We start from the raw sequence: 21,950 nt of genomic DNA, 5'->3' as shown, positions 1-21,950 counted from the left end.
AAGAGACTCTGAAAAGTAATTTGACTGGAAGTCGTGAGGCCTGGGTATACCTCGAGCCAGGAGGCAACCTCAGACTGGTCTCTGATGCTCTTTAGGCCACAGAGTCCTTGCCTACAGAATAGTTTAATTTAGTCTAATTTCTAGAACAGCTATAATATTCTTCTCAGAGTTAAGAATCTGTGTGATTGCATAGTTTAATGTCCTACTGAGCTACTTGTTAATGTTATAATAAATGAAAACATTTTCACTATTTTAGTAACTTACAGAAATTTCCCTTGCTCTGTAATACCTACTTACAAAATGAACATGTGCTCTAAAGGAAAAAACCTGAAAACTGGGCTTAAGTGATTTTTGCATACAGAGAGAGGTTCTAATAATTCAATACCACATGGTGGGGGAAGGCTTCATTAAACTTATCAAAAATTAATGTTTTCTTGAAAAAGCAATACACACCTTGGCTTGTCCATTATAATCATCATCTAAAATGTTGAGAGAATTTGAAACAGTAGTACCACGAAAAAAGCGTGAAGATCTAAGATACCGTTGGAAACTTAGTAACCTTCTGATATTCCTTGCAGACACAGAAACTTCGATTTCAGATTGAGCTGAAATAAAAGAAGTAAAAGGTGAGTAAAGCAAGTCAAAACTGTGCATACACTATCTTTGTATCACCCCTTTCTAGTTATATATAAATAAAAATAACTCATTATACCACATTTCTAGGAGAGAAGAAATACTTTATATTTTCAACTAAAGAACTAGGAATGAAGGGGTAAATGGTCAATTTTGACAGTACTTCGAAAGCTAATAATGAGTGTGACTGGATTAATAATTAGATTTGTTTGTTTTTTTAACTCTGAAGAATTATTAACCTCTCATTCCATTGCTTGAGTATACTATATAAACTTTATGGAGCAGAAAGATAAAACCTTGTTTATCTATCCTTCATAGTGAGGAGCCAGGTCCCAAGTTTAATCCTAATGAGGTCTCATTTCAAATACTAAGATAATTTTACTTAGAGGAAAAGGAGATGGGCTGGAGAAATAAGTAATTTCTAGTCTATAAGAGTTCTACAGAATAGGGACCAAAATCCTGTAAGATAGAAAAGCTCAAGAAGGAGCAAGTCTAACACAACCATTTTTTCCCCTCTAATTTTAGAACAAACCAGAGTATTTCCTTAACCAGATGAAGTAATGGACTTGGGTTAAAAGCCACCTCCCAGGGAACACACGTTATCTTCAAACTCCAGAATCAAACTAAATTCAGTGAAATGTTCATAAAATAAAACACATGAAAATGGAGACTAATGATCAACAACTCATCACCTCTCATCTTAACTTCTATTAGATTAAAATCACCATGTAGAATGGTAGGTAATCAAACATACTCTCCCTTGTGTGTCCAGTCACTACCTAACTCCTCTATTAACCTCTAGTACCTCTGTTTTCCTATCTATAAAATAATAGCAAGAATATCTAATTCAAATGGTGCTAGATTAAATGAGATAATGTATACATGAGGTAGATATGTAATAGGTTTTAAGTAAATGGCTGCAGTGTAGAAGATGATAAAAATTGATGTTGAAGCCACTGTATGCTTCCAGGTAATTATCCTAAGTTCCCAGTCTATTCATGTTGCTCTAAATATAAGTATCCACCAATTCCTCATCATCTTAAAATAAACTCCATCTCCTTATTCTGGAAGAAAAGGTTTCATTCATGCTCCAAATCTCTTCAGATTTGACTCAGATTTGATTATAACTGCTTATTTACCTGTTTCCAATAAATGATGACCTCCAATGTAGGCAAGAACTATCTTCAGCTCTTTATTCCAAAGCCTAATAATAGCACCAGGTAGATATGTGAAAAATATACTGAATAAATGCATCCTATTTTTGAAATACCTGATGAGTTTTCAGATTCCCATATACTCACATAAGCCAGAAATAAAATAATATACGCTCATAAGTACATATTTCACAATGTATTCATTTTTCATTCCACCAAATCTAAAATAGAAAGTACCTACAACAACTGTGGAATCAAATTCCTGGTCTTTATCAATGTAACTTACAGTAAAAGGACTGGAACCAAAATGGTAAAACTATTAATATCAAGTGATAATGTCCAAGTAGAATTAGCAAGTTTGAGGAAATGAAGGTAGACTAAATTTGTGAAAACAATGTTCCCAAGTGCTTTGCAAAAAGTTCCTCATTTAGTCCTTAGTAATCTCAAAAGACAAATATTATCCTTCACTTTACACATGAAAACACTGAATCAACAAGAGATTAAGTAACTCGCCCAAGGTCACACAGCCAATACAGGATGCAAGTGGATTTTAAAACACAGAACGGTTTGCTTATAAAGCCTTTGTCCACATTATGACTCCTAAGTTTTTATATCTCTACAGTATTATTTATTGATTATTAATTGTAAAAATTTTGTGTATAAAATTATTCAAAACTGTGTTTACTTAGACGAAAGCATGCAGAAAAAGAAACAGAGGGGAAAAATGCTATTGTATAAGAATTTATGCCTGATATGATCCTTCTAGTCCTATTCTTAGAAAAGAGCGAATCTGGAAGGGACAGAGTTGAATGGTACGAATATATGGGGAGCAGATGAGATCTAATTAATACGATACTAGTACTACCATCTCTGTGTTCATAAGGCACCCTACAGTTTTACAAAAGTGCATTCACATCAGCTATCCCATTCAGTAATCAGAATAATATGAAGATGACAAGATTATCACCCCATTTTATAGTTACAACCTTAGAAACCAAAGTAGAAATGCAATACAATTCATCTGTGGGAGCTAAAGCCCTTAGAAAATTCTAGAAAAAGTTGCAGAATACATGTATTCTATCCATTATGGAAAGGTAACCTAAAAGAGTTCAAGGTCATGAGCATGCCTTCATGAGCATTCCCTTCAATTTATCTTAAATCACACACAAAAGGTAACAATTTCATCACTGGCAATTACACTGCATCCCAGTGTGCGTGTGTTTCCAGGCATGTATACAGAAGTAACAGTAGCATCGCTGCTTTCAAATTCTATATCCAAACTCATGCACCCCAGAAATAAATGTGAGAATCTCTTTGGGAGGAGAGCTGCATAAGGACCAAAAAATTAATGAGCTTCATTTCAGGGGAAAACCCTAATGACTCAACACACTAAGCTGAGTCCTCCTATCAACACAGCAGGATTCTCAGTGTCAATGGTTAAGACATCTAGCAGCCTGGTAGCCAGAGCCCTATTCACAAGATCATAGCTGTATGCGCCTGCTTTACTCCTATTTTCTGGGTAATTTCTTTTTTTTTTTTTTTTAAAGATTTTATTTATTTATTTGTCAGAGGGAGGGCGAGAAAGCAAGCACAGGCAGGCAGAGGCAGAGGGAGAAGCAGGCTCCCCGCTGAGCAAGGAGCCTGATGTGGGACTCGATCCCAGGACGCTGGGATCATGACCTGAGCCGAAGGCAGCTGCTTAACCAACTGAGCCACCCAGGCGTCCCTTCTGGGTAATTTCTGACAAGTCACAACCTCTTGTTGCCCCATTTTCCTTAACTGAAACAAACCAAAACAAACCAAAACAAACAACTAAACATAATTCATGTCTTCCTGTTTCCCAGAGTCCTGAAGTTGGTACACATTATCCGGAATTCTGGTTTGACTATACTGAGTTGAGAATGAATATTAGACACTAACTCAAGGGCAAATGCTCTCTCACAAGAGCCTAGCACCATCCAGCAAGACTAATCCCATAAATAACCTATACAAAGGATCAGAAACAGAGCTTCATTTAACCATAGAACCAGACTTAACAAGTACTGAGTATTTCACAGACAACGTAAGAAAGGGGAGAACCTGTCCAGATGAAACAGCAAATCACCCATAGTGTTTTCTTCACCTAGAAGGCCTGGGGAAGATTACTTAAGAAGATTACATTGTGGAAGACTGAAAATCCCATAAGATCCTTTAGAGACAGCAGCTAAAACTACCCCTAAGCTTTGCCCAAGACTTTATGTCGAACCAGAATTTGGGGGAGAAGGGAAGAGAACATTTGATTTTTCTATTAGGCTAGTTATTGAATATGTCATGCATTCACATGTCTAAAAAAATGGAAGAGGAAGCAAGATGGGATGAAGAAAAGCAGGGAAAGAATATGAGGAGGAGGGACGGAGGGAGAGAAGGCAAAAGGGAACACAGTGAAAAACCTAACCCTACCCAGTCATCCATGCAACTATGTCCTAAGCCCTCCCCCAAAGTGATAATCTTTTTCTTAAAGTATTCTGTGTACCTTTCCTGAGTTTGGTCAAATGTAAGAAACATTCCATACTATTTTTCTACTTCTTTTACATAAATGGTAGCATATTCCATTGTATGTTCTGCACCTTGCTTTTTCATTTTTCTTAGAGTTCCGTCCCTACCGGTACACAGAGACCTTCCTCATTCTTTCACAAGGTTGTAAAGTATTCCATAATATGGATGGACCATAATCTATTGAACCTTTACTGAACAGCATTGCTACAATTTTTAAATCTTCAAAAATACCTTCATTTTGTGAAATATGCTTATATTTCCACTTCTTGATCTGTCAGCTTAGGGCATTGTCCTTTAATATTTTATCACACATGAGGACACCACTCTATACTCTACCTTCCCTCCTTTTTCCTTTCCCAATGTTTGTTAGTTAGCAGAGTATAGACTTTTCCTTTCATTCCAATTCTCACTGTAATCTTTTGTTTGCTTTGGTTCATCCTTTAGCAGTTTCTTCAGGGCTCATGAAAACTATGGAGCTCATAAACAACTTCTTTTTTTTTTTTTTAAGATTTTATTTATTTATTTGACAGACAAAGATCACAAGTAGGCAGAGAGGCAGGCAAAGAGAGAGACGGGAGGAAGCAGGGTCCCTACAGAGCAGAGAGCCCAATGTGGGGCTCGATCCCAGGACCCTGGGATCATGACCTGAGCCGAAGGCAGAGGCTTTAACCCACTGAGCCACCCAGGCGCCCCTCATAAACAACTTCTTTTGGTAGTCTTTGTATTTGACAGACAGCTAGACTGGATATAAAATCTTGGCTCTCATTTTCCTTCTTTGAGTGAAGACAGGAAAATGAAGGTTTTGATTCATTACTTTCTGGCACTGAGATCTGCAAAGTCTGAGCAAACGAATCTTTATTTATAAGTGATACGGTTTTTTGGCACGGGCATCCAATCTCTCTTGATCTTAAAGTCCAGTGACTTTGCAAGGATATACCCCACTGTTAATCATTCTGGGTCATTTTCCCCAGATACAAGGGGTGCTCCTTTTATATGTAAATTTAACTCTTCTGTTACTTCTGAAGAGTTTCCTTGAATTATGTCTCTAAATACTTGTGTTCCACTATTTTAGCTTTATTATTCTGAGACTGGACTGTTCTGTCGAAATGCCTTTACCTATCATCTGTATCTCAATTCCTCTCCATTCTTTTTAATTTTTTATTTGTTTGCTTTCTCATTTTTCCCATCCAAGTACTAACCCTGCCCAACCCTGCCCAGCTTCTGTGATCAGATGAGACTGATCTCACCTGTAGGGTAGGATGGCTGTGGACTGCTGTTCTCATTTCTACCTGTGCCCATTACCTTGGTTAGTGCGTATTTTAAACTTTGTGCTCCTACCAAGTGCCTTCACTTCTGTGATCTATTTAAACATTTGCTGCTTCTTTTTTCCTTTAAAGATTTTATTTATTCATTTCTCAGGGAGACACAGTGAGAGGGAACACAGAGGGAATGAAAGAGGGAGAAGCAGGCCTCCCACCGAGCAGGGAGCTAGATGCAAGCTCAATCCCATGACCCTGGGGCCGCGACCAGAGCAGAAGACAGATGCTCACTGACCAAGCGCTTTTTTTTGTTGTTGTTGAAGATTTTATTTATTTGAGAGAGACAGAAATAGCGAGAGAAAGCATGAGCAGGGAGGTGAGGGAGAAGCAGGCTCCCCGCTGAGCAGAGAGCCCGATGTAGGACTTGATCCCAGGACCCTGAGATCATGACCTAAATCAAGACGGCAGAGGCTCAACCCACTGAGCCACCCAGGCCCCCTCTATTCAACTTTTTTTCAACTACTTCTTGATTCTGAATGTACAGGTTTCAGCTACTTTCGTTGTCTTGCCTTATTTATCATCTAGTCCCCGAGTTCTTCAATTTGTGCTTTACAGTAAAGCTACTGCTCCATTTAATTTTTAGAGCAGCAGAAAATACAGTCACAGCTTTCATTGGCTTAAAGGCAGCATCTTCCTGTGAGCTGTTCTTTAATCATCGCTAACTAAGTTCTGCTATTCTCTTCTACTGCTCTGCATAATTCAATGACCCGATGGGCCAGTTTCTTTTTTACAAGAATCATCACTGAATGCGCTAAATTTTTGTGAACTAACACTCTACACCAATTTTTTTTTTTTTTAAAGATTTTAAGTAATCTCTACACCCAACAAGGGTCTCAAACTCACAATCCTGAGATGGAGAGTCCCACGTTCTTCCAACTGAGCCAGCCAGGTGCCCCTACACCACACTTTTTTTGTTTTTTTAAAAATATATTTATTTATTTATTTATTTGACACAGAGAGATCACAAATAGGCAGAGAGGCAGGCAGAGAGAGAGAGGAGGGAGCCCGATGCGGGACTTGATCCCAGGACCTGAGCCGAAGGCAGCGGCTTAACCCACTGAGCCACCCAGGCGCCCCCTACACCACACTCTTAATAGGGATAGAAGTAAAGTCTTAAGAGAGGGCAAAGGAGCCCTCTCAGCTTCCTTACTCAAATGGATCTCTCCTTTTCTGCCAAAGAGACAGACTGCTTCTTACAAACATATCTCTGCTCTTTCTGTAATAGAACCCGGGGGAGTGCACCTAACTCTGCTCAACCCAGATCACAGACCAGATGAGGCAAGTAAAATATTCAACCTTACACTTTCCGGTGAGCCCCTAAGAGAAGTTTATTAAGACTTCTTTTGTGGCTTATGGTCTATTCTGGATAATGTTCATGTGCATGTGAAAAGAACATGTATTCTGCTTTTGGGCGGAGAGTTCTGTATACATCTGATGGGTCTGACTGGATTATAGTGCTGTTTAGGTCCTCTAATTCCTTACTGATCTTCTGTCTCATCATTCTACTCATTATGGAAAATGTTTATTAAAGTCTCCATTACCATAAAATTTCTCCCTTCAATTCTGTCAGTTTGTGTTCATATATTTTGGGGTTCTGTGTTTAAATGTATATATGTTTATATTTATGAATTTATAATTTGTATCTTCTTATATACTTATCAATGTATAATGTCCTCTATCTCTTGTAATTTTTTTTTTATTTCAAATCTACTTTGTGTGACAATAATAAAGCCACACAGCTCTCTTTTGGTTACTATTTAGATGGAGTATCACTCCCATCCTTTTACTTTGAACCTCTTTGTTTCTTCATACCTAACGTCAGTCCCTTCTATACAGCATATAGATGGACTCTGTGGGAGTTTTTTTAATTTAGTTTGCCAATCTCCACTTTTAAGTAGAATTTAATCTATTTACATTTGAGGTGCTTATTGATAAAGAAGGATTTACTTCTGGCATTTTGATATTATTTTGGGTATGTTTTGTATGTTTTTGTTCCTTAATTCATCAACTATTGCCTCTTTTTTTTCATTTAGCTGGTATTTTGTAGTGTACCATTTTGATTCCTTCTTTCCTTCTCTGTATACTTTTTAGTTCCATAGTATTATCTTGGGCATTACAATTAATGTCTTCAAGTTACAATAACCTAGTTTGCACAGTACCAACTTATTATACAAACACTCCCCACTCCGAAATTCTCCAACTGTTCCCTTTTACCTTGCTATTGTCATAGACTGCATCTTTACTGTGTAAGCACACACAGATTTATAAAATAGTAACAAACCAGATGTGTAATACTACTTTTATATTTACCTATATAGCTACCCTAGCCGGTATTCTTTACTTCTTTTTATGGTTTCAGGTTATTCTCTAAGGTCCTTTCAGCTCATCCTGAAGGACTGCCTCCAGCATTTCTTATAGCACATGTTTACTGTACATGAACTCCCTCAACTTTTGTCTGGAAATGTATCTCTTCTGCATTCATGAAGTATAGTTTTGCCAGAAAATTCTTGATGGCTAGCCCCCTCCTCCTTCAGGATTCTAAATATGTCATCTTACCTACCCCTTCTGGCTTCTAACATTTCTATAATGAGAAATCAGTTGTTAATTTTATTTTATTTTTCAAGATTTTATTTATTTATTTGTCAGAGAGAGAGGGAGAGAGAGCGAGCACAAGCAGACAGAGAGGCAGGCAGAGGCAGAGGGAGAAGCAGGCTCCCTGCAGAGCAAGGAGCCCGATGTGGGACTCGATCCCAGGACGCTGGGATCATGACCTGAGCCAAAGACAGCTGCTTAACCAACTGAGCCACCCAGGCATCCCAGTTGTTAATTTTACTAAGGATCCCCTGTTATGACAAATTGCTTCTCTTTTGCTGCTTTCATAATTCTGTCTTTGGGTTTCAACAATTTGACTATATTATGTCTCAGTGTGGATCTCTGAGTTTCTCCTGCTTGGAGTTCACTAAGCTTAGATGTCTATATTTCATGTTTTCAGATTTGGAAGTTTTCCATCTTTTCTTTTTTTTTCCTTCAAATTCCTTTTCTGCTCCTTTCTTCTTCCTGCTACTGGGATTCCTAGGTTCATACATTGGTACATATGATGATCTCCCACCAGTTTATTGGGCTCTGTTCATTTTTCTGCTTCTCAGTTTGAATCATTTCAATGGTCTTTAAGTTCACTGATCCTCCTCTGTCTACTCAAATCCGTTGTTGAATCCCTCTAGTGAATTTTTCATTTCAGTCATTATGCTTTTTAGCCCCAGAATTTGTTTGGCTCCTTTTTGTAATAACTATCTACTGAGATTCTGGTTTTGTTCAGACAATGTTTTCCCAAATTCCTTTAGTTCTTTGTCCATGGTTTGCTTTAAGCATTTAAGATAGTTGATTTAACATCTTTGACTAGCAATTCTTAAGTATGGGTTTCCTCAGGGGTGGCTTCTGTGAAATTCTCCCGTTGTATGTATGGGCCATACTCTCTGGTTTCTTTGTATATTTTATAGTTTTTTTTTTGAGAAGACGATAGTTTGACTATTATACTGGAAATCTATTCTCTTACTCCTCCAGTACTGCTTACTTTTGCTTGTTGTGGGCTGAAGCCATCTGTTTTGACATTTTCAAACTATTTTCACTTTTGCATATCTATTTGCCTTTGTGTGTTTCTTGTTGTGTGTGGTCACTGAAGTTCCTGATCCATTATCTCTGCAGTCATTGCCAACACAGTGACCCAACACAGATTTCCTTAAATGTGTGGCTCCAAAAGGAGGAGTGGAGGGGAGGAACAGATTCTTTAAATCTTCCAGTAGACACTGCTGGGTGAAATCTCTGCAGCTGAAAGGCTGAAATGAGGGCAAATATCTGTGCTTAGCACTCAGGGATCTGACAGACTGACTTAAACATAAAACTCCAAAGTTTTGGAGAACAAAGTCCCCAGTGCCTACCCTGGTTTCAGCAAGCCCCTCCAGGAATATAGTGCACTGTCCCCAAAGGATAAAGGGCTGAGGAATGGGGAATGATCACTGGTTTGTGCATAAACTGCCAAATAGCAGCTTCTTCCTTCATCAAGTACTCCCAAGGTTCTTTTAAGTGTCCAAACAGGATCCAGAGACCGAAATAGTAGACTCTGGTCTTTTTCTCCAGTTTAGTGGTTGCTTTGGTAGAGAGATAAACCCCTCGATCTTCCTACCCTGTCATTTTGAGTGAGATCTGCCCCTTTCTTTTAACAAGATGTGTTTTTCTTGGTCCTTTCTGGGAGCAGCTGCCCTAAACCATCTCTTCTGCTCAACCAAAGTTTGAAAGCGGGGGGAGAATTTGCATGGGAAGACTTATCTGTATAGAAACAACCAATGTTAACAGTCTGGCACTCCGGATTTTTTTCTATGAATCATTTTCTATATGCATGTGTATGTATAGTTTTTCTTTTATCCAAGACAATTCATAGTAATTTTTTTACTTACAAATTCATGAACATCTTTTCAATAAGTAACATAAGTACCATCATTAGGGTGCCTGGGTGGCTCAGTGGGTTAAAGCCTCTGCCTTCGGCTCAGGTCATGATCCCAGGGTCCTGGGATCGAGCCCCACATTGGGCTCTCTGCTCTGTAGGGACCCTGCTTCCTCCCGTCTCTCTCTCTGCCTGCCTCTCTGCCTACCTGTGATCTCTGTCTGTTAAATAAATAAATAAAATCTTAAAAAAAAAAAAAGTACCATCATTACCTTTTTACTAGTTATATATTATAAAATTATTCTAAAGTATGAAACTATCATAATTAATCTTTTTGCTTTTTGGCTGTTTCTAACTTTTATTTTTCTTACAATTCTGTAATAAACATTCTTTAAAAAAAATACTTATTTATTTGACAGAGAGAAAGAGAGAAAGCACACAAGCAGGGGGAGTGGCAGGGGAGGGAGAGGAAGAAGCAGGCTCCCTACCAAGCAGGGAGCCCAACACAGGACCTGATCCCAGGACCCTGGGATCATGACCTGAGCTGAAGGCAGATGTTTAACCAACTAAGCCACCCAGGTGCCGCTCTGTGATAAACATTCATAGAACTAAATCTTTGCACAAATCCTGGTTTGGAAAAAACCCTCAGAAGTAGAACAAGCACAAAAGAGCACATTTCAATGGCTTCTAAAACACACTGCCAAACTGGAGAATAAGTTTTCTAAAAGAAAATTAGAGAGGCTTCCAGAACTGTCCTAGGATAGCTTCCAAAATGTGATCTAAGAAAAGGCATCAGTGACTATAAATCAAGGATGAAGCATGATGATGTCATTTTAAGATGGAAATTTTTAGTTTCATCAGGTTTGCTCTCCTCCCATTCTTCTCCCTTGCGCACACACATACACACACACAAATGGATTCCCCATAATGATCAGACATAAAATTCTTATACTGAAACAAGAAAAAAGCACTGCAGGGGAGAAAAAAAAAGAATATCAAGTTAACTAAATGATAACTACAAATAGTTATCATTTAGGAATATATAAAAAAGGTTACATGGGGAACTAGAAACAAGAATGAGTGACTGTGAGAATTTGATTAGTACTCTTCACTCAGACAATTAACTAAAAAGCTCACCCTCTGACCATACCACATAAAATCTGACCCTACTACCAATACCGTCCTGAGCTTGTTCTGTAACTTGAGGCAGGCACTATTTATTTCACGGCAAAACACACAATAGATTAAAACCGTCTTTATTAAAGCCCAGCTTCCACCAGGCTAGGACTATTTATTTTAAGTCCCAGGCTTGTTCTAGTTTACATGGTTACCTACATTCCAAACCAGCTTAGAAAGCCAACAAGGCTCACTGAATTAATCAAGTTACTATTAAAGAGCTGTTAGCTCTGCTGGTTCTCTTCTAAAATATCACATTACCTCACTATGTGACCATGAACAAACTAATCAGCCTCCAAAAACTTAGTGAGTGTTGTTAATAAATGTTCATGGGAGTTACTTCCAGGCATCCACTCTTAGAGTCTCTGGGCCAAAAACCTGAAATGTGGGATAGGAAGCACATTTAGAAGCAATTTTTTTCCCCCTAATACTAGAAAGTAGATAGGAAATACAAGCAATAGGTCAAGGAAACAAAAGGGCTGGAGAATCACACACGTTGAGCAGTATTACTCCCGACAGTCCCAGACTCTCTTCTCTATCATCCAAGTTGCATGACAAAGGATGTCACTGATACTTAGTTATTAGACAAAAATGTTTTTAACAGAAAGTCTTGGGATCTTGAGACTTGATCACTACTTGCTGTAATGGTCCACAAGAGGGAGCCCTGTAGTCACTGTATCTCCACCTTAAAGTCGTAAAAATCAACTTAGATGCATGCATGTAATCACAAATTATCCTTGGAGATTATTTAAAAAATGTTTTTTAAATTCAGTTCCAACTCAAGCCTAGGGCAATGTCATGCTGAATGGTAATGGAATAAAAAACCTGGGGGCGCCTGTTTTGCTCAGTGGATTAAATAAAGCCTTTGCCTTTGGCTCAGGTCATGATCCCAAGGTCCTGGGATCAAGCCCTGCATCAGGCTCTCCGCTCAGCGGGGAGCCTGCTTCCCTTCCTCTCTCTCTGCCTGCCTCTCTCCTGCTTGTAATCTCTGTCAAATAAATAAATAAAATATCTTAAAAAAAAAAAAACCTGAAGAAATTCTATATTCTAATCTCCCTTTAATTTTCCTAAACACACACACACAGAACCGTATCTGAAAACCTAGTATTAATATTGAATAATTGCATTTATCAATATCTATGGGGAAACTGCTTGGAAGAATATTTACATTGAGCATGTGTGGACACATGGAGAAGAGCAAAGTGCATAAAGCCACAGTGAAGTCTTGTAGTAAACAATACAGCCGAGTGGGTAAAACACATGGGCTTGGGAGTCACACACCTGAGTTCGAATCCCAGCTCAGCCACTTTTATTAGTTTTGTGACATTAGGAAAATTATTAAGGTCTTAACACTTTCCTCACTGTAAAATAGGCTTCATAGGACTGTTGTGAAAATTAAATGATATAATACATGAAATATGTCTTTCTGGGAAAGAATAAACACTTCAACATTAATGGCTACAATTATCATACATATCAAATATTTTTTTACTGGAGGTATAACTGGTCTGTAACATTATTTTCAAGTTCGGATATTTTTAAACACAGGACTTCAGACTACTTATTTTAACAAAACCAAACTTATTCTTTGTGACAGCATAACTTCATCCTGAAGACCACTGTATACTTTTATATACTATCAAAATAAATGCTCATATTTAAAAGATTTCAATATACATACAATTTTATTACTTTATTTGTGTATGTAACCATGTGTGTCTGAATGTATGTATTTAAGTAGGCTCCATGCCCAGCGCAGAGCCCAATGTAGGGCTCTAACTCACAACCATGAGATCAAGACTTGAGCCAAGATCAAGGGTCAGATGCTCAACAAACTGAGCCACCCAGGCGCCCCAATTTCCTTATTTTAAAATGAGTATATTGGGGCGCCTGGGTGGCTCAGTGGGTTAAGCCGCTGCCTTTGGCTCAGGTCATGATCTCAGGGTCCTGGGATCGAGTCCCACATCGGGCTCTCTGCTCAGCAGGGAGCCTGCTTCCTCCTCTCTCTCTCTCTGTCTGCCTCTCTGCCTACTTGTGATCTCTCTCTGTCAAATAAATAAATAAAATCTTAAAAAAAAATATTTAAAATGAGTATATTGAAGCCCAGGCTTCAATACAAATAAAAGAAATAAAAATGCTACTCATAATCTAAAATCAGATCAATGTTAAGCTGTAAAATCAATATTCTTTCCCTTAGTGAATTCTTACAGTTTATGGAATACAAAGTTCACTTTGACAGGATTTGATATAATAATTAATATGAAACTCTTTTAAAGATTATTCTTATTATTGTTCTGAATTAGGCATTTCCATAGTAGGATATGTGATATGTTGGATCTCTCTTATGTTTAAACTAAGGACTTGAACATAGCTCCTTATTGATTACATTTTTAATTACCTTCTTAGTGAACTGAGAAAGAAAAGAAAGTACAAAAAATTTTAAAGTGTAACATACAAAATAAAGCCTAAAGTTAAATCTTCTATTCCCCCAGTCTTCCAAGCACAATTAGAATTAAAATACCATTAAACTGTATTAAGGTCCATTCCACATTAGTTCCCTAATTTGTGCTATGAAGTTCAAGAAGATAGCTAGAGGTCAGAATATTCTATCAGTTTGGGACAAAGAAACAACAAAAATCAGTGGTTTTCAAATGTAGACATTTCACAAGCACCTGGAAACTAGGTAAATTTTTTTTATAAGATTTTACTTATTTATTTAACAGACAGATCACAAGTAGGCAGAGAGGCAGGCAGAGAGAGAGAGGGGAGGAAGCAGGCTCCCTGCTAAGCAGAGAGCCCGATGTGGGACTCGATCGCAGTATTCCAGGAACATGACTTGAGCCGAAGGCAGAGGCTTTAACCCACTGAGCCACCCAGGTGCCTGAAACTAGGTAAAATTTTAAAAATACACAAACATGGGGCAGAGTGCTCTGTTTCCTAATTCAATTCAACACAGCTGTGCTCCTCTCTACACGCACTGGTTCATAAGGGGATTCTTACAGGAAGCAGAATCATTCATGACAAAAAGGCAGGGAAAAAAAAAGACCTAAGATAATCGTTTCCTGTGATATCTCTGTGATATCACAGAGAACTGTGATACTATTGTATAACTGTGATACTACTGTATCACAATAATACAGTAGTGATACAGTAGTACACTATTGTGTACTATTGAGAACTATTATAGATATGTTGTTTACATTACATACCATAGACATGATCTCAAGACAAATGGATGACTGGGAACCAACTAAAATTTAACAGAAACCCCAGACAAAATGTGACCTTAGTCTACAATACCACAATTTAAGTAGAGGCTGGGATGCTATATTTGTAATAAGACCAAATTACAAGTGGTGAATAGCTATGTTAGCAGATCAAACAAATAATGGCTGAAGAAAATATGGTTGTAAAAAGTAAAAGTACTGGCCAGGTGATAATAGGAAAAAGACTGCAACAAAGAAAAAGTCATGGCTGAGTGAAACACCGAGCAACAACTTTTAAGCCTAAAGGGAAGATGTGGGAAAAGCTACCAAAAAAGCATAGCATCTACTCTTGTGTGCAAGTTGTTATACATTAAAGACTCAGGTAATCTAAGACAATAAAATCAGTAAGACACAGACTTTTAAACTCAAAATACACATAAAAACAGACGTTCTTTCTGATCATGTAACAGTATAAAACAAGTACTGAAGTCCGACACAGCCCTGTTAGGAAGACAGGAAACAACCCCAAATCAAACACACATGAGGATCTAAGAACAAATTTAAGGAGTTTGTAGGTTTTCATAGTGAGTTGTTACAATAAAGACAACAGAAGACATTTGTTTCAGCAGAACGGCAGCAACCAGCCTGAATTTGGTTCATAGTTTCAGATTATATTTAGGGAACGAGAAGTGGGACCCTATAAAACCTACCAGTGGAAGATAGTTTTAGATAACTTGATGCCAAGGAGCCAGACCCTGCCAGAGGCTAGAAACAAAGAGATGAATAAGACTAAAAGCCTAGAAAACCTAAAAGCTTTTAGGCTACAATTTAAGTATCCTGACAAGTTCCCTTGCTGCCCTAGCAAGAGGAGAGTAAAGTGCTAAAACGAACACAAATCTCTAGATAATGGGTAAAACACACATGGACTGGAACATTACCATGTGCCAGAAGGAAAAGAAAATGGAAAGAACTGCATTTACGTGGACATGAAAAAAAAAAAAAAAACCTGTATAAAGAGCATATTCCTTGTATTACATCTTGCCTGATATTGGCAGAGAGAACATGCCTTCCAGTCTGGATGACGTCAGTAAGCTCTAGTGAATTCCATGAAAAGAAGTAACTGTCAAGCTGGAAGCTTCTGTTACTATTTAATAATGATGCCAGAAATCTTTCAAAAAACAAAGCAAAAAACCCCCAAACAAACCCAAAAAACCAAACCTCATCAGATTTTCTAAGTGCACACAGAGAGTTATAGCAGTTCCTGTACATTTTAAAGACACTAGTATTGGTATTATATAAGCTAAAAATCATGTGTAACTAAAAGAATGATTCATTAAATTCAGGGACATAGAGTTTTAGAAGCAAACACGAGATAAAGTGTGACAGAATGTCAACAGAGAATTCATTTCATCAGGTCTCGTAAACTGAAGCCTCAAAATATTCAACAGACCAGGTATTAGAAGAATATCTGTAGGAATATTTGGGGCTGTTAATCCAGCCTGCTGAAAGTAAGCCACCGTACTCAAAAGGAAGAAAGTGAAATGAGGAGGCTTCTGGTGGTCTCTAGAGTTGAGTGAAAGCAATAAACTTGAGAGAGCCTGGGGAAGAGAGGCCACATTGAGAAAGGACGCTCAAGAGCACAGGAGCCCAGGGTAGGGAGACACAGCTCTGGGCACCTTGCCATGTAAACTACTCTCCTGTGGGGCTCATGTCTCCATCAGCCCCTCACTCTATCTAATCAAATAATTTTTCTCCCCCCCACTTCAGCTTTTCCTCCCAGTGTGTTAATGCTATATATCACTTAGTGTCACTAGGTGCCTCAAACGTAGACTTTTCACAACATAAAATCAGGAGACTACATAGGTTAAACTTAATTAAATGAAGGACATCCAGAAGCAGTTTTTAAAAGCTGGAGGACCAGAAATTTGTACCTTCGTGAATATAATTCCCAGACACAGCAGGTCTGAGCATTAGGGATCTTTTTACCTATTTTTAAAAATTATTTCTTTATTTTTTTGACAGAGAGAAAGAGAGAGAGCGCGCGCACAAGCAGAAGAAGTGGCTGACTCCCTGATGAGCAGGGAGCCCGATGGAGGGCTCGATCCCAGGATGCTGGGATCATGACCTGAGTTGAAGGTAGACTCTTGACCAACTGAGTCACCCAGGCACTCCAGGGATCTTTTAAAAATGGGATGAAAGCTCAAGTTTCTCACTGGGTCTCAAGAAAGTGTTAATATCAACATTTTCATATATATGATACATATTACCTCTTGTTCTATAATGTAAAAGTTAATAAGAACAAAAAACAAAGGTAAAAGAATGCTTCAGAAATTCCCTTCAGTGAGAAATGATACCTGGGAAAAATTTTTGACTTCTTGTCCCACAGAACCACAATAACACCTAATAAATGCACACAGAAGTTAGCATGAGCTGCCCACTAAAGCATCAGAGACAAAAGAGAAAAAGTAAAATCTGGTTAAGAATAAAAGCTTCTGTGCAATATATCCATTTCAGGAAAAACTTAAAGATACAGCAGAATTTATTGATTAAAGCAGAATCATTGCAACAAAGATGCCAGACTAATAACCCTGACTCCAGATTTATTCCAGATTTTGGGGAAATACTTCTTGGCAAAGAGGATTCATGATCATCGAAATCCCTCCATCCTCTGTAGCGATGAATATAAGTAAGTTTCAAATCATCCTCCCAAAGTTTGGACTCTCTCAGTTCTGTAGGCACAACCACAGAACTGGTCTACTACCAGTTATTTAATGAATACATAATCTGAATAAAAACCCATCCTTTTTAATAAGCACATGATTATCAAACTTTCTATTTAGAAATAATTTCAAAATACAGATCTAAAATACAAAAAGTTGCAAACTAAATAGTACAAAAAATACCCTTTATTCAGATTTGTCATTGTTAACATTTTATTACAGTACTTTAACATCTGCACAGCGTGTGTGTGTGTGTGTGTGTGTGTGTATACTATTCTCCTTCTGAACATCTGAGAGCAGGTTATAAACATTCTGGCTTTTTACTTCTAAATATTTCAGTCAATAATACCACAATTTAATGCATTTCCCATATAAACAAAGCCAAAGTGAGTATCTTTGGACATACATTAACATTTATATGTGGGGCGCCTGGGTGGCTCAGCGGGTTAAAGCCTCTGCCTTCAACTCAGGTCATGATCCCAGAGTTCTGGGATCAAGCCCCGCATCAGGCTCTCCGCTCAGCGGGGAGCCTGCTTCCTGCGCGCTCTCTCTCTCTCTCTCTCTCTCTCTCTCTCTCTGCCTGCCTCTCCGTCTACTTGTGATTTCTGTCAAATAAATAAATAAAATCTTAAAACATTTATATGTGATTATTCCCTTTGCATACATTTCTAGTGGTGAAATCAAAGGAAAAATCTGTTTAAAACTCTTGATGCAGACTGAGGAACTGCCCCCTAGAGCCCATCACAATGTTACTATCACCAGCACTGAAACAGACAGTTAAACCTCCTAAATTTGACAGGAATTTGTCTGTTTAGAAGTAAGGCTGAGCATTCTTTCTGCATTTAAGGTAATTCTGTGTTGAACTGATTTTCTTCTGTTGTTTCTTTACACTCTTTCAGAAAGACTCAAAAGCCTATTGTGAAAATAAATTTACGAGCCTTAATAGAAGATGTATTTATGACAAAAGACAATCCAAACAACAAAAACTCAAGGGAGAAAAACCTGTAATATCTACAGAATTTTCCCTAACTAGGCATCTCTCTTGAAAAGTCACCTTGAGTTTGATCCCGGGTTTCGGCACCAAAAAAAAGAAAGAAAAGAAAAGAAAAAAGAGAGACAGAGAGAAAGAGAAGTCACATTGATATTGTAAACCTAAACACTTTATTATAAACTGTATTATAAAAAAACATTAATAGAAAAGCTCAATATTGCAATGTAGATGTCTAATTCCCAGGTATATTCCAGCATTTAAATATTAGCACCTCACAGATAAAACACAGAGAACACAAAATTACTGACAAAAAAATAGTATCACTTAATATGCTAATAGCATACTACATCTCTTTACCAATTGTGATGCGTTTTCCCCTATTTCTTAAGCTTTCCCTCTCTATAGAAAGACCCAACTTTGGGTACAGAGTACAGGACAGATTTCAGGAGAGAAATCTTAATGTTTAAGATAATGCCAGAATAATCCTAGACAGGGGTGATGAAGGTCTGAATGAAGCAGGAGAAGAGATAAAAGAGGACAGAGAGGAAAGAAGTATGGCAGTTATTTCCGGCTAGAGATTACATGGAATTTAATACAGACTGAATATAAGCAACAGAAGAGCAGAAAGAAACAGGAATTTTACAACAGGGAAATTAAGAGTGACTTCAAGTTACAACCACAGAGATGCACAGAAGAGGTATTAAGGAGCTCTATATAGAGAAAATTCTAACTTTAATCAATTTAATACACATATCTAGAAGTTTGCAATCCGAACATCTAAAAACTATTTTAACTTGAGCTTGCAATGTTTTGTGCCATTGCGAAAAATAAGATGTTATTTTTAACTATATATATGGGAGAAGACACATTACTAAAGTCTTTCAAGTGCTTCAGTCCCTCTGAAGGTTTAAACTTATCCTGGAAAGTTACTTAAGGGTAGGTAGGTGCCTTCCACCAAGTCTGCAGAAGAGAAGGCTCCTGGAGATGGCTCATAGGTTTTAGTCATAGCAGCAGCATGTGCTCACTCAGATTAGATCACATTTCACAAAACATACTAGATTAAGGTTTTTTCTTTTAAGAATTCTGAGCTCTGCGATAAACAGTACCCACACTACCAGTAGGAAAAAATGATTCATTTTTTTCTATTAAAAAAAAAAACCCTCCAAATTTTATTATCGTCTTAGCTTAGAGACACTGTTTTGCAGTAACTATAGAACCAATTCTAAAGTGAGACAATTTTCCAACTACAACCCAAACTCTTAGACTTTTGTCACTTTCTGTAAACAATCAGTGTAATGAGGTCAAGAGTTATAAGATACCATACCACATGGTTCCTACAATGGATCTAAATCACCAGATCAGGATCCAAGTGTAAGTCCCCAAATCCAATTTAACACCTTCAAGCCTGGTACTGCTTCATACTGTTTTCAACCATTTTATGTCATTAGGTTTCATTTTTTACCTAGTCTGAGCATCTTCATCTCTTAGAAGGAATATCTCATCCCTTTACCTTTATTACTATCATCAGTATCTTTGGTCTGCTCTCATTTTGTCCTTCAGATGTTGTATTACTTGCTCCTGGTTTTGTTATGATTTAGAAGGTACCCATCCTATTTTAATTCCACTAGAAAGTACTTCCAACAATTTCGTCATTTGTAACTTCCCTCTCCCAACATCATGTCCCACTATGTCCCTCATTTAAATCGACACTTTATAACAATTATATTTTTCAAATTCTCTATTTCATTAAATTCAGTGAAAGGCAAGGGGTTATACTAGTGACTCCCAAGACAACTGTACCTTTCTATATAATACTGTCAATATTTAGACTTAACCTTTTTACTGATATCCCTATTCATAGCCAATCTTTGTATATTACAATATTTATAAGTAATTTTATTTAAGCTTTTCAATAATACATTCACATGAATCAATATTCAAAAGAGTCTACAACAAAAAAATCTTTTTCTTTCATCTTCCCAAGCCACCCATTTCCTCCTAGAAACAATGAATGTTATCCAAAAAAACCTCCACAAAACCTAGATATTAAATCATGCTTGTGCTCCTCCCTGAAACTAACTCACTAAGGCTGGACGATTGTTCTTTTCATGCTGTTGGACTCCTTTTTGTTAATATTTTTTGAATATTTTTATAGACATTTATAGTAAGAGTATACTTGCTTCTTACAAACAATCATCAGTCTTTTAAAGATCCCAAAAGAATATGCCTGAAAAATCTTTACACCTCATGATTTTAGAGAGGTAACTGTTCTGCAACTTTCTCAAACGTGCTACTTTTCCCAACTCCTTCACACTCTTTAAAATTACTGACTGCATCAAAGAGTTTTAACTTATTTGAGTTACAGCTACTGATATTTACCATGATAGAAATTAAAACAAAATTTGCAAATACTTATTTGTCATTTTGCTTTAAAATACAATAATAGGACTTTAAGTTTCTGTAACCACATAAAAAAAACTTGGAAGCTTTTGCTCTGTTTTAACGATAGTAAAAAGTGCAAGATTGAAAAATCAACAACTCTTCTAGTATTCACGAGAGGTGGAGGGCACAGGAAAAACCACTGCCCTCAAGAATGGAGAGACCAACAGATGATTAGAGACAGTAACAATTTACTAGAGCACAGACACAGAAATCTGGTTGGGAACTAATGCCAGGGTAGGGAAATCTGAACTATACTGATGAATTTCTGAAAGCCTGGTGCAGACAACGCTGAAATCCAGTCATGGGAGGCCCAACATTTTGTGAGATTTACTTCCAGTGGTCTAAGTTCTCACGGTAAATGTCTGCCAAAACTCACACAAGAATAAATAGACAATCTGAATAGGCCTGTATTTAAGAAATGGAATCAATAATTAGTAACCTTCCAAAACAGAAAACATCAGGCCCAGATGGATTCACTGGTAAAAATCTGGTGAGCCCTTAAGGAAGAAGTTATACCAATTCTCCACAATCCCTTTCAGAAAACTGAAAGAGAGGGAAGGAATACTTCTAATTCAATCTATTAGCCAGCATTACTCCACTACTAAAACCAGGCATGGGTGTTCTAAGAAAAAGAAAACTACAGACCAGTATTTCATGTGTACAGGTGCAAAAGTCCTCAACAAAATATTAGCAAATCGAATCCAAAAAAGTATTAAAAGAATTATACACTATAACCATGTGGAATTTAACTCAAGCATGCAGGCCTGGTTCAATATTAAAAAATCAATTAAAGTAATCCAACAAGTCAACAGACTTAGAAAAAAACACATGATAATACCAATAAATGCAGAAAAAGCACTTGACAAAATCCAACACTCGTTCTTGATTAAAAACTCTTAGAAAACTAGGAATATAGGGAATGTCCTCAAAATGTCTACAAAATGTCTACAAAAACCCTACAACGAAAAAACATTGTGGTATTTTGGTGAGAATTAATGGTGAGAAATTTGAAAGTTTCCCACTAAGATTAGGTAGAAGGTAAGAATATCCCCTCTAACCATTCTTTTTAAAATCATATTAGAAATCCTAGCTAATGCAGTAAGAAAAGAAAGAAAGAAAGACATAGGCAGATGGGGAAGGAAGAAACAAAAACTTTTGCTCACAGATGACATGACTGTCTATACAGAAAATCTGAAAGAATAAACAAAGAAACCTCTTGAAACTAATAAACAATTATAGCAAGATTGCAGGATACAGGTTAATAAAGAAAAGTCCATTGCTTTCTTATATACCAACAATAAACAAATGATATTTGAAATTAAAAACACAATACTAT

General features: G+C 37.3%; 1 protein-coding gene across 1 annotated transcript in view; it reads right to left on the bottom strand.

Annotated features, from left to right (window-relative positions):
• PDE7A (phosphodiesterase 7A) overlaps positions 1 to 21,950 on the bottom strand; it is a 116,865-nt gene that overhangs the window by 27,857 nt on the left and 67,058 nt on the right. The window contains exon 4 of the mRNA XM_044245524.1: positions 454 to 605. Within this exon, the coding sequence (XP_044101459.1) occupies positions 454 to 605 (152 nt within the window). The remainder of the gene's footprint in view (positions 1 to 453; positions 606 to 21,950) is intronic.

The sequence above is a fragment of the Neovison vison genome, chromosome 4 (genome assembly GCF_020171115.1).
Source record: "Neovison vison isolate M4711 chromosome 4, ASM_NN_V1, whole genome shotgun sequence".
NCBI lineage: Eukaryota > Metazoa > Chordata > Mammalia > Carnivora > Mustelidae > Neogale > Neogale vison.
Note: the sequence above shows the minus strand (reverse complement) of the source record. Positions and strands in the feature narration are given on the sequence as shown.